Source organism: Cinclus cinclus, chromosome Z, assembly GCF_963662255.1.
Source record: "Cinclus cinclus chromosome Z, bCinCin1.1, whole genome shotgun sequence".
NCBI classification, from domain to species: Eukaryota; Metazoa; Chordata; class Aves; order Passeriformes; family Cinclidae; genus Cinclus; species Cinclus cinclus.
In genome coordinates, this window is record NC_085084.1 from 9,886,202 (window position 1) to 9,899,044 (window position 12,843).

The following is a 12,843-nucleotide window of genomic DNA, read 5'->3' on the forward strand; positions in this document are numbered from 1 at the left end:
ACAGAGCTGCAGGAGGGCTGGGGGTGATGGCAGAGCTGTCCCAGGGGGAGAGAGAGAGATGGAGAGAGCCCTCCGCTCACGGTGTGGGTCCCAGTGCTCAGCAGAGTGCTGGATGGTGGCAGGTTACAGTGAGAAGGCAGCAGGGCAGGGTCTGACAGCAGTGAGGATGGCTCCTGGTGCTGGGATGGCAGCGATGGAGCTGAGGCACCGATCGTCCTTCTCGTCCGAACTCCGCGGGGGAAATGGGGAGAGCCAGAGCCTTCCATCTGCTCTTCTGGATGTTTGGATATCGAGGGGTTTCCCCCTTTCCCCTCCACCCCTTCCCCCTTGCCACCAGGGCCTAGTCAGCAGGTATCAGCATGACAGTGGGGAAAATTCCACAGAGGGAAAAGGGAAAGAACCAACCCCCAACAAACAGTTTCAGGGAAGTACACAGTAAAGTATCAATGGAGTCAGTGTTTTTATAAGGCAAACCACCACCAGGATGCATTTGTTAAAATTTATTGTTAGAAGAGAATCAGAATTCTTAAGGTTGCAAAATACCACCCAAGATCATCGAGTCCAAACATTAACCTAACACTGACAGACCCACCACAAAACCATGTCTTCATGCACTACATCCACATGGTCTTTGAACACTTTCTTGGACGGCAAGTCCACTGTTGCCCCAGGAGCCCGTTCCATGGCTTGACTGCCCTTCCAGTGAAATATTTTTTCTAATATCCAGTCTGGTCCTCCCCTGACAAAACCATTTCCACTTGTTCTATCAAGGGAAGGCGTAGTGAGGTGGGCACTGGTCTCTTCTACTATGTCTGCTGTAGCAGGACCGGGGAAACAGCCTCAAACCGAGACCGAGGAGAGACTCAGATTACACAGAATCACACAGAACAAGCTGAGCTGACACCCAGTGGCGTTTCTTCACTGTCAGGGTGGTCAGGCATCAGAACAGGTTACTCAGCGAGGTAATGGAGTCCTCATCCCGAGAGGTGCTGGATGTGGCGCTGAGTCATACGGGTTCAGAGTTACAGCGCTCATCTTGGGCTGCACTAGTGGATCCTACCCTGGTCCCGTGCGATCGCAGCCCCTCGGCCGCGGAAGGAGCTCTTTGTTTCCTCGGCCCGTACGCCCCCGCTAACCCACACCCGCCGTCCCGCACGGCCCGGCCGGCGCCGCGTCGCCCGCGCAGGCGCAGAGGTGCCGCGCAAGCGCGGAGCTCCCCAGGCGGGCGGGCGGCGCTTCCCTGGGGCGGCAGTGGGTCGAGGCGGCCGCGCGGGGCCCTGCGGAGCGACCCAGCCCCCGCCCAGCCGGGCATTGTTCCCGGCCTGTCTCCGCCGGGAAGTTTCGGCCGCGTCCCGGCTCTGCTGCCTGCCGGGGCGGGGGGGGAGGCGGGGTGGGGGCAGGGGCTTGGAGCCCCTTTGTCGCCTCCTCCCCGGCGTGAGGCGGCCGGCAAGGCTCAACATGATGGCGGCCGAGGCCACGGGTGAGGAGAACGGCTCGGGCACTGCAGCCGGGACAGCGGGAGCCGCCGCCGCCGCCGGGGAGCTGGGGCACTGCCCCGCCTTGTGTCGGGGCCGGGCGCCAGAGCCGCAAGGTACCTTCCTGGTCGGCGGCGGCCCCCCAGGCGGGCCGGCTTTGTGCTCGGTTCTGGGGCTGCTGGAGCTGGGCGCGGGGCCAGCCCCTCCGGCGGCCGCTGAGGCTGCCGATCCCGGCTTTCCGCCGCCGCCCCCGTTGGCCGGGGGGCTGGGGACAGTGGACGAGGGAGATTCGCTGGACGGGCCCGAGTACGAGGAAGAGGAGGTGGCCATTCCGCTCAACGCGCCCCCCACCAATCAGTGAGTACCCACTGTCCTCGCCTCAATCCTTGTGGGGAGTGGGTACCGCGCCGGCGGGCCCCTATCGCTAACCGGGGAAAGTGTTTGTCAAACTCCGCTGGAAGTCTCGCAAAAGTTCTGCCTCCTACCCCTTCACTTTCTCTCCCTCCTCCGGTTCCGTTCCAGCAGGAAGTTTTCTTAACGGGGACGCTGCCCGGGGTCTGCGGAGGGCAGCCCACCCGCAACCCGGGAGGGTCAGCAGCGGCAGCATGGAGGTCGTGCTCCTTCCCCTTCGCCGGGAGCTGGTACTTCGGTACTGAGTGGGATCAGCTCATGGGAAAAAGGCGGCTGAATTAGTTTTTTGCAGGCTGCCAGGAAGAGCGAGCTGTTCTGATTGTGGTTTAAACTACCTGTTGGGGAGACTTTTCTAGTCACTGGTAGCCCCTTCTCGCTAGAGAGATAAAATTAATTTCTGTAAATAGGTATAAAAACCCTCTCCATGGCATAAAATACTTTATTTACCATGTTGTAATTGTGTATTTATTGTTTTCTGCTGAAAATAAAGAAGGCTACTTATCTTTTCCATTTGAAATAGAAACGCAGCCAAAGTAATGCCCACACTGGATTTTTTAAAAAATCAGGCAGTCTTGAATAATGGATTTAAAATAAATTCTTATTTTCAAAACGTAGACAGAAGGATGTTTTTATAAATGTTTTAACTGCCTTGCTGCTTAACCAATTTAAAATTGTTTTCATTTAGGTTATGCTTGGAGAAACGAGATATTTGGAATAAACAGTAAACTTATAGTTAGGTTTTATTGTATTTATCCAAACATCAGCATAATTTGGATTCCTGTAGTGCTGGTAATAGAAGGCATCTTGCACTAGAGGCAGTTTATGTTGGGTGAAACATAAGATTAAATAATGTTATATAGAGTCCATGTAGTTAGTAAATACTCTAAACACAACCTTTGTCTTTCACTGTAGAGAATCTGCAGGTTTATGCAAAGCACTTCCATGGTGTGTATTAGAATAGAAAAATAAACCTTTTCCTCAATATCCATATCATATTCTCCCCAAGCTTAAATTGTTTTAGAGGTTTAAATTTTTTCATTGGTATCATTTATATAAATATGTTGTTCCTGAAGTTCTTGCAAGTGTAGTTGATAATTTAGGGGGTATTTAAAGATATATGTATATATAGATAGATAGGTCAGAAAGTTAACTTCAAAATCTGTGTGAGTTTTAGGTTCTTTCTTCATAGTCTGTCATAACTTGACTGACAGAGTTAACTTCTGCATTATGTTACACACTTTAGGGATTTCAGGAACTATTGTGATATTAAATAGGATGTAAAATGGTAATACTATAGGATTTCTTTAAAAATTAATTTCTCTAACCTTGATAGACTTCATATCAGCGTTTCATCCTTTTAGTTTCTGAACTTTGTGTGAAAGTGTGTAAACATTAAAGCCTTGTTTTCTGAAGATAGTGTTTGAATAGTCTTAAACTTGTAGAAGTCCCTAATGAGCTAGAAATAAGATTAGGAAGTTTAGAAAGAAATCTGGGAAATGGAAGCATGTAAAAAGCAAAGTTACTTCTTCAGGACTGTGTGCCAAGCACATGAGGAACGGGATTTTGCTTTTCTGGTTTGTCTCTCTGAAAAGTTCAAAGTGCTTCTGTCAGACCTAAGTTCCATAGAGAACTGAGGAAAAAGCCAAAAATCAAGCTTTTTATAATATTTTTGGAAAGCAGGGTAATCATTCATGGGTAATCAGTTTTTGATACTAAATTAATTGTTATGTCTACAATTCTGAGTGAATTTTTCAGTCAAAACATTGTCTTGTGCAATACTGTAATGATGTGCAAACATCATGGTTAACTTTCAGAAAAGAATGTTAAGGTTTCTGGCAAGGAGTACAGGGTAGGGAAAGACTTCAGTCCTGGTTTTGTTTTGGCTAAGAAGGTTTCTTATCTTGCACAGGCCCAGGGCATAGCTCCGTAGTTAAAGGTTCTTCTGTTGAAGAATGTAATACTGAAGCAGACAAGAAGTAAAATACATTTAGAAATTGATTCAGAAGTTTGTTCTTCCAAATACTTATTTCTTTGTAATTTTTATCTTTGGTGTGTGACTTTTCCATAAAATATTTAAGCTGTCTGATGATTTAGAAGCCTTTTTCCATTTCATTCATCTCTTATTTATGCTATGCAGCATCAGTTTTTACCATTCTTACTTGAGTCATAAAATTGTCGATTTATATATGTCAATAGTAAATTCTGTCCTTTCAGTACTGCTATTTTATCTTGGAAATGCCCTTTCTTTGTAGTTATACCATCTGCTTCTATAGAACTGAGCTCCTGATTTATTACCAAAACCAGACATCAGTATTAATCTGTCATCCTATATAATGGAAGCTACAATAGGAGTCTTTGGGAAGACAAACTGTTCATTCAGTTTAAATTTGTATTACATTTCTCCAGTTGGATGTGATTACAGGGCTGCTGTTCCGTTTGTTTAAGTGTGATTGTCAGCTCCACCGTTGCACACTCCCTCCCTACTCAGTTTTTATAGAAGAAATGCAGGGTGACTTGATAGATAATTCCTCAGTTCTGTCACATGGCTTTGTTCGTTCTCATTGCTTAAAATACCTTGCCTGTAGGTCTGAAATTTCAGAGTGCTCTTCATTTTTGGCCTTGCCATAATACAAGATTACTGTTCTTCTCTATAAGAATGCAAAGATGTTACTTCTTTTATAATAGTAACAACTCAGTAGGCTTATTTGCCTTCCCATTGGTGTGCATCGCATTTTAGAATTTCCTGAATGGTTACTCTCATCCACAGAGAAATATCTGGTAAATGTTGCTGTTGGCTTTTCCAGGTTCAAACTCCAATCTTAGATTAGACTTCTAAGAATAAAATAAAATAAAACGTTCTGTGTAAAGTTTGGCACGACTTTATCACTTCTCTGAGCTTGTTTTGCAAATTAAAAAAAAAGACAAGAAAACTCAAACACGAACTAGACTAAATGAGTTTCTAGTCTTCCAAGTTTTAGGCTGTAAATCTGTTACAAATGCTTTTTTAAACATGAGTATGCTTTTAAATAGTGTAAAGTTGACATTCTGGCTTTCATAGTAACTAATACAAAGAGATGGGAAATGAAGCACATGCAAGTTCTGCACTTCCCATCAGGATGTTATAAATATAGTTTGTTCAGGGTGATAAAGGGAATATGTCTTCTTCTAGTGTGTGTTCTTTAATATTCAGGAGGATGCTAGCATATAAGACCTCTTTATTCACAAACTGAAAATCCCCAAGTAGGTTTGATTTCTTAAATCTTTGATCTGGAGTGAAACTGACTTGAGGCTTCACTGTTCAGTGTGTGGGTGGGGGGTCATTTCTGTGGAGCACAGCAGTGGTGTGTTTACATTGCAGCTGAATGCTAGGTTGGAGGCACAGGATACTATGGAATAAAGAGGGCAACTCTGTTTAGGTAATTTTTTCCCTTGCTTTCTGCCTCATTTACAGAGCTCAGTGGCAGAGGCTCAGAGAGTGTAAGAAAATGCCTTTGGATTTAATGAATGAATGCTGATTCTGTTACATATTTGATTTAAAATCTTGGTTAACAAAATAATTTTATATCCTAGTGCTGCATTGATGTGGCGGGAGCCATTCCAGTATTACAGCAAAATTGACATTTTCATGGTTTTTTTGAGCAGTGCTTATCAGTTTGAAATGGAAATCTGTTCAAATCTGAAAGTTATCAATGACACAAAATGAAACACGCTGTCAAAATACTGTCTGGTTAAAACGCATCTTGCCCAGAGCAGATATGTTCTTACAGTCACTCTTGGTGCTTGTTCAGGCAACACAAAAATGAGAAAAAGCACTGAAGATGAAGACAAGTAGAGAAGTGTTAAGTAAGAATGGATTGCATTAAAGTAGAACATTTTTCTACCTTATCATAGACTGAAGTTCTAGTATCTTCACATAAATGTTCAAGGTGGCAAACTGAGAGTTCTGCATTTGTTTCAGTAACTAAGATTTTAAATCAAATATGTAACAGAATCAGCATTCATTCATTAAATCCAAAGGCATTTTCTTACACTCTCTGAGCCTCTGCCACTGAGCTCTGTAAATGGGGCAGAAAGCAAGGGAAAAAATTACCTAAATAGAGTTGCCCTCTTTATTCCATAGTATCCTGTGCCTCCCACTTAGCATTCAGTAACTCAATAAATACTTTTTACTGAATAATTGCAGAAGGCATTTTTTCAGACTAATGAATGAATCTGTTGCATTGTAAACTGGGAGGAAGTAATGCTGGTGTGTTCAGTTAGGTATTGAATAAAAAAAAGAAATGTGATGTCAATAGATTATACTGTATGAGGTTTCTTTGTTCAGCAATTAATGTAGTTAGCACTGAATATTTTAATTTTTACATTACGCATTTTTTCATCAGTCCCTGTTATATGTGGAAGGGAGCACCTTATTTTTCTGAAGTTGTACTCTGGTCCACTTCTGGCTGCTTGTGTGGGGTTAAAAGTGCTGTCTTAAATGAGTGGATAAGTATAGCAGAACAACTTTATATATAACCTGCTTCAGGAGGTGAAGCAGTAAGTAAATTGAGTGTGCTAGTTCATAGGTAAATGAAAACTTGAGTTAAATAAAATCAGAAGTAGGATAGCATTTGAAGCCAGAAGTTTGAGGATGATGTTTCAGTAGTTTAGTCAGTATTTCTAGTGAAATATAGTGAATTATATCAGTGAACAGTGACTGGAGTCTCTTGACATGGTTATTTCAGTTTTTTATTTTGTGTTACAGATTGACTCCCATAATATCAGTGTGGAACTTTGGCAGTTCATCTACTACCTTACCCTGTGGAGAAGTGTAATACCATGCTGTGTTTTTTTCACTCTTTTTTGTCTATATGTTTTGTGATTGTGTAGGGAAGAGGAACACAAATTTTCTAGTGAGGGCTTAGGTCTCTTCAGTGTAGGACTCTATATTTTGATTCAGGCATACATTCATGAAACTCTTGTGGTAGTTTTCCAGTTTCTTTCATATCTTTCTTCTGAACAAAATAAGCATCTTGTTATACGTCTTGCTGGTAGGCACAGTAGGAGGGAGGAGAAGGCATCTTGTTTTAGCATAGTCTTTGTGCTGCATGTAAGTATTGCAAGGTTGGTTTCTCATTGTCCCTCCAGAGTATGGTTAGTACCAGTAAAATGTTACAGTGCTTGACAGAGTTTATCTACTTGACATACTTTATTTACTTCTGTATGCTATTTAAAGATTGAAGGTGGTCTTCAATGGTTTTTATTTTTATATAAAATACCCACTCTATCACTCTTGATAGTGATAGAGCAGAAAAACGTTTCTGTTACTAAATTAGTTTATCTTTAAATCTTATTTAGTGATGCAGGTGGTGAGGAGTAATCAGTATGGATTTCTCCCATGTTGACTTGGGAGAGAAATGGAGAGAGTTTACCATAACTTTAATAAAGCTTTGGATGCTGTCTTCCATAGTCTTCTTACAGACAAAGTGACAGAGTACAGGTTAGGTTAATGGACAGGAGATGCATTGAAAACTGGTTGAATGACTGGGAACAGAGAGAGCATGGTGATCAGCAGCTCAAAGTCCAAGACAGAGGCAAATTACTGGGGTTGTTCCCGAGGGTGCCTCCAGGGGCCAATACTGTGACCTTGATGCTTGGACAGAGTGCATGCACCCTTAGCAAGTTCATAGATAATGCAAAACTGAAAAAGGAGTAGCTGAAACACCAGGTAGTTGTGCTGACATCCAAAGTGATGTGGACAAGCTGGAGAATTGGGTGGCAGGAGATCTTGTGTAGTTAAACAAAGGAAACACAAAGCTCTGGCATTGGTGCGTAGTAGCCCCAAGCACGTGGTGGTGGGGCTAAACAGCTGGAAAGCAGCTCTGCAGAGAAGCATCTGGGGGTGAAGATGTGAACAAAGCCAGCCTGTATGGGGAAAGAAGGGTGATGGTGTCTCCGGTGTAATTGGGAGGGGTGTTGTCAGCAGCTTGAGAGGGGTGATTGTTCCACTCAGCTCAGCACTGGTGAGACACATCAGACATGGAGTTACTTGAGAGGTGTCTGTGCAAGGCCATCAAGTTGATGAAGGGACTGGATCATATGTCAGATAAAGAGATACTGAGAGGTCTAGGTCTGTTAAGCCTGAAGAAGAGGAAATGGAGTGGGTCTTAACTATGAGTATAAAAATAATGTGGAAGGGTTGAGATGAGATTACCAGACTCACTTCAGTGGTGTGAGGTGAAAGGGCAAGAAGCAATGGAGACAAATGGAAAAACGTGAATTTCCATTTAAATACAACAGGATACTTTTGTTTGTTTATTTGTTGTTTTGTTTGGGTTCTTTTAATGGTGATCAAACTGACAAAGGTTGCTCAGAGTGGTCATAAAGTCTTCATCGTTGAAGATATTCATGACCCAATGGGAGAAAGCCCTGCGCAACCAGATAGATGTAGCTGATCCTACCTGAGCTGGGGGTGGAAAGGGGCAAGGTTGAACTAGATGATCCTCAGTTGTCATCTCAACTCAAGTGATTCTATCTATGTTTATAAAGATACTGGTTATAGGTAAGGATTCATGTTACAGGACTGTTTACTGAAAAATGTTACTGTAATTAGTCAGGAATAAAATCAGGACAGATGCTAATAGGGGAGATTAGTAAGGAAAGTACAAGAAATTTTAAGGTTGGCAAGAAGAATATTCCATTACTTTCTGTATCGACACATATCTTAATTTCTCTGGTAAAAGCTCAGGAATCTGCCTTTAAAAAGGTTATTCTGAAGTAGCAAACAGTGTGTCTTAAATATTTAATAATTTGCTTCAAAGACCTAACTTTTGAATCTAGGGTAGGTTTTTATTATAATTATTCACATGTACAAATTAATGTACCCAATGTTGCTGGACTAATTTCAAAGTTTCGGTCATATTTCAGGAATGAAGTATTGAAGTTTCCCAGAACTTAGCATACACAGTATGTTATGGCAAGTTACAGTCTGATTCTTACAGAGATCAGACCCAGAAAACTAATTTTTGTGTTCAAATTTCAGTATTTTCAGCTACTTTCCAGGCCAACTTCACACTATACCATTTTTTTTTGTTGGTGTTCTGTTTTTTTTTGTTAAAGTGAAATAGCAATAGTTGTTCATACTCAAGGGCTAATACTTTGTGGTTTTTTGTAAGTATAAATTTTCATCAGAGTTGGAATATATAGACTCATAGAACCGTAAATCAGCCCAGATTGGGGTGGACCTTGAGAGTTCTTATGTCCCAATCTTTTGGGGGACAGGGAGTATAACTGAGATTATCTTGCAACCTGTCTAGTCACATCTTGAAAACTTGCAGTGAGGTTTTTTTTCCTACTGAGGGACAGTGTTTCAGTGAATGATTTTAACTGCTGGAACATTGTGATGAGATGCCCCTGAGCATTTTCTTCGTCAGAGAGGAGAGGCCTAGCTCATTCATTCTTCATGGGACAGGTTCTCCAGCCTTTTGTTCATCTTAGTGTCCCTCCTTTGGATTGTTTCCAGTTTGTTCACATCTTTCTTGTATTATGTGGACCAGAATTGGACACAGTACTCCAGCTGCAGCTGCACAGCTGGGTGAGATGGGATGATTGCCATCTAGGTTTAGCCAGCTTTTGATAATCAACTCAGGAATCATATGGTAATTATGTGTAGATTTGTGTACGATGTTTCTCTGAAATTTTAATCTTTTTTATTGTTCCTATTTTGAGTCTACCTCTTGTTTTCCATAAAATTATGCATCTGTATGTAAATGTTTACCTGTATGAAGGAAATTCTGTTTATGGCTCATTAGGCCTTGTATGGTTATTTTATAGATAAATGGCATTCTTTTTTCTGTTTATAAAATTTTGGAATTATCATAAGTCAATCAATTTCTTTTCAATATTGCCATCTGTTAGTAGAGTTAGCCCTAGAGATGTTACAAGATTAAGGGTTGGATACTTGTCTAATACTGAACAAGAAGGAATTGCTTGCATTATCTTGTTCAAACCACTTTTTTTCCCCTCGGTTTTTTTTTCTTGCATGTATTTTTTGTGCTTTCTAAGCCTCTGTGGATTTTTTTGTTACATTCATTCCTTACAATAAAACAAAAAGGATGCTAGAGAAATGTCTTTATTCCTCTAAAAGCAGCATGTTACCATGCTTCTGTAGTAATCATCTCAACTCATGTTCCAGTCTAGAAACAGGTGGGATTTTTTTTCCTCAGTTTTATGCATAATTTTTTTTAATGTTACACTGTGAGATTTGTTCTGTATGGGTTGTACTCTAGCTTGTATGAGCTGTTATTCCTAGTGCATGTTAGATGATTCAACCATGTTCAAATGTTCACAATTCAGGTGAGGGTTTGATTTCTAGTGTATAAAAAACTGTCAGGGGCTTCTCATTATAGAAGCAGTTAATCCACCTGTGGACTTGACACATCTCTCTCTCAAAACAATCCAGTTTGCAGGAGGAGGTGAGAGGGGAGAACAAAACCAAAACCTGTGTTTGATTAGAGGGTGAAGTGCAAGGAGGAGGAGGAAGATGAAAAAAGCCTCTGGTACATTTAATGAGGGTAATGGCAAACAAATTGGACATCATCTTAGAAATTCCTTAGTTATTGTCAAGAGTATCTGCTCATTTATGTAGCCCTATTGACATTGTTTCAGAACTAATTACTCAAAAAAGGTGTTTTTTACCTAAGGGCACAGATACCTAGCATGTAAAATAGGAAAGTCTCTTGCTGTGGCCTTTAATGAATTCCAGAATTCATTTCCTAATCTGATTCTTCAGTAAGAAAAATGCCAGCTGTTTCAACAGCTGTTTTTTCATGGATTTTAGCTGTATTTCACTTGCTTATTGGTAATTCTTGTGAAAATGAGAGAGGCAGTCGGTCTTCTCAGTGTCACACCTCTCTCTCTTCTAAAGTTATGGCATTATTTGCTACAGCAATTGAAACTTTTAGAAGCTTTCTGCCCTTTGTGAAATGATTTAAATGTATTATTCATTTTACTGTATACATACCTTGCTATTTCATGTTTTCATAATCTTTGTGTTAAGACATACTGAGGTTTTCAGTTGTTCCATTTAGTTCAAGCTCAGGGCTGACATAAACTCTGCTGAGTTTTAATGCCTTTTTTGTGCAGGTGTTTGCAAGGCAGAGGTGTATCCCACAGTTAACAGGTTGACACTGCTAATGTGCCAAAGTGTGCTTGTGGTGGCAACTTTCCATGTTAGTTGGCTGGTTCCTAGTCTTGTAGTGCAGCACAGTTCAGTTTTTCCATGCTGTTTTGGGGGGATTTTGGAACAGTCAAATAAGAAAAGCAGGATGAGTCTTTGTTAGGCTTACATGGATGTGCCTGAGTGCCTCTTAGATAAATGCATAGGAAAGCAAAAGGGATGCAAATCTTTGCCTTGTGTTCCTAGAGCTGTATGTAACACTCAGGGTCATGCACACTGGACAAAGAACACTTACTTGGCTAGAAGTTAGTTTTAACTGCTTATCCTAAAGGTGCATCCATTCTAGTATATTTGCAGATCTTTTTCTGGTAGCAAAGTTTTGTGATGTGGAGAACTGCAAAGACCTGGTCAAAAGTTGGTAACTACTGAATAGTAGCTAACAAGATGGAAGAATGAGATGAATGTAGTAAAAGCTAACTGAAATTTAGTTTGGTCTTATCTCTACAAATCAGTATCTTAGTATCATACCTTAGAGATATGGCAGAAATGGGGAATAAAGTGATAAAAGACAGGGTCTGGATAAAAATAATAAAAGCAAGAATGCAGTTTAGGCTGGGAGAAGCACAAGACTCTAATGGAGCTCCAGCAATGAATAGGAGCATTGAATCTTTTCTTGGTTTAAGATCTGCTAAGGATAATATCTGCCAGACAAATAATCTGCTAAAGAAGAAGCTGAAAACCTTCCTGGAAAAACAACCCCTCCCTCCAAATTACTGTAACTTCAAAAGTTGAGTCTTCCAGGCAAAAATGTAGGGAAAGGAATAACAGTTCTTTACTAGCAAATATATATATGATACACACACACACACGTATATATATGTGTGTGTATGTATATATAAATATAAATATATATATATTTCAGAACAAACAAATGAACAAGCACCCCTGAAAATTTTCTCATGTTAAGTGCCACTTTTCCCCTTTGGTGCAGTTATGACTACGACGGGCAGGGCGCGCAGGTGGCTCCGGTGGGGCGACAGGTGCAGCCAAGGCCTTGCAGCCGTCTGAGGGTGCTAGCAGGGGTGCTAGCGGGCCCTGCCAAGGCAGGGAAGGGGCTGGCGCTGCCTTGCAGCCGGCGGGGGCACTAGGATGCAAGAGCGTGACCTTCCCACGTGGTGATGGCCCTGGCCTCTGGCAGCACCCAGGCGTTGGCTCCGGGCTCCCTTGCAGCAAGGAGTGAGGTTTCGGTCACACTGCTGAAAACCACGGGGTAGCAATATCTTAGGCCAGCCACACTGTCACCCACCTGTCCCCTCTCCTTGATTGCCAGAGGGAAGGGGCAGTCTTGGCCCCACACCTCACAGGATCTGAGGCCGAGTTTACACCTCTTGTGATATTCCCTGAGCTGTGGGGGACCCGAGGGAAAACAGTGAGGAGTCCTGGTGCAAATGACTGAGATATCCCTGTCACCATGATCTACCCCCAAGACAATCATCATGTGGGAGACTTGAGAGAAGGATGGTTGATGTTAACCATCATTAGAATAAGAAGACAAAAACAATAAATCAGGATGTTTTGTTGTGCAATTTTTCTCGTTTGTCTTCATGAAATACCTTGAGATTTTTGTGTCTTTTGATACTGAGGATTTTCCCAGTTCAAGGTAATCTTTTCTCTCTTTTGCCTCTAAATGAAGCAGAGCTCATTGACATGATGAAGAGAGGTGGTGACAAGAATCTCTAATGTGTGAAAGGCACTAAGGCAGTCTGAACTCAGATGAGCTCTGACTATGATTCCTACAAG

General features: G+C 41.8%; 1 protein-coding gene across 1 annotated transcript in view; it reads left to right on the top strand.

The window, feature by feature from the left end:
- The first annotated feature begins 1,458 nt into the window (after window positions 1-1,458).
- Window positions 1,459-12,843, top strand: part of RASA1 (RAS p21 protein activator 1) — a 54,236-nt gene continuing 42,851 nt past the window's right edge. The window contains exon 1 of the mRNA XM_062514023.1: window positions 1,459-1,832. Coding sequence (XP_062370007.1) covers window positions 1,459-1,832 — 374 coding nt within the window. The remainder of the gene's footprint in view (window positions 1,833-12,843) is intronic.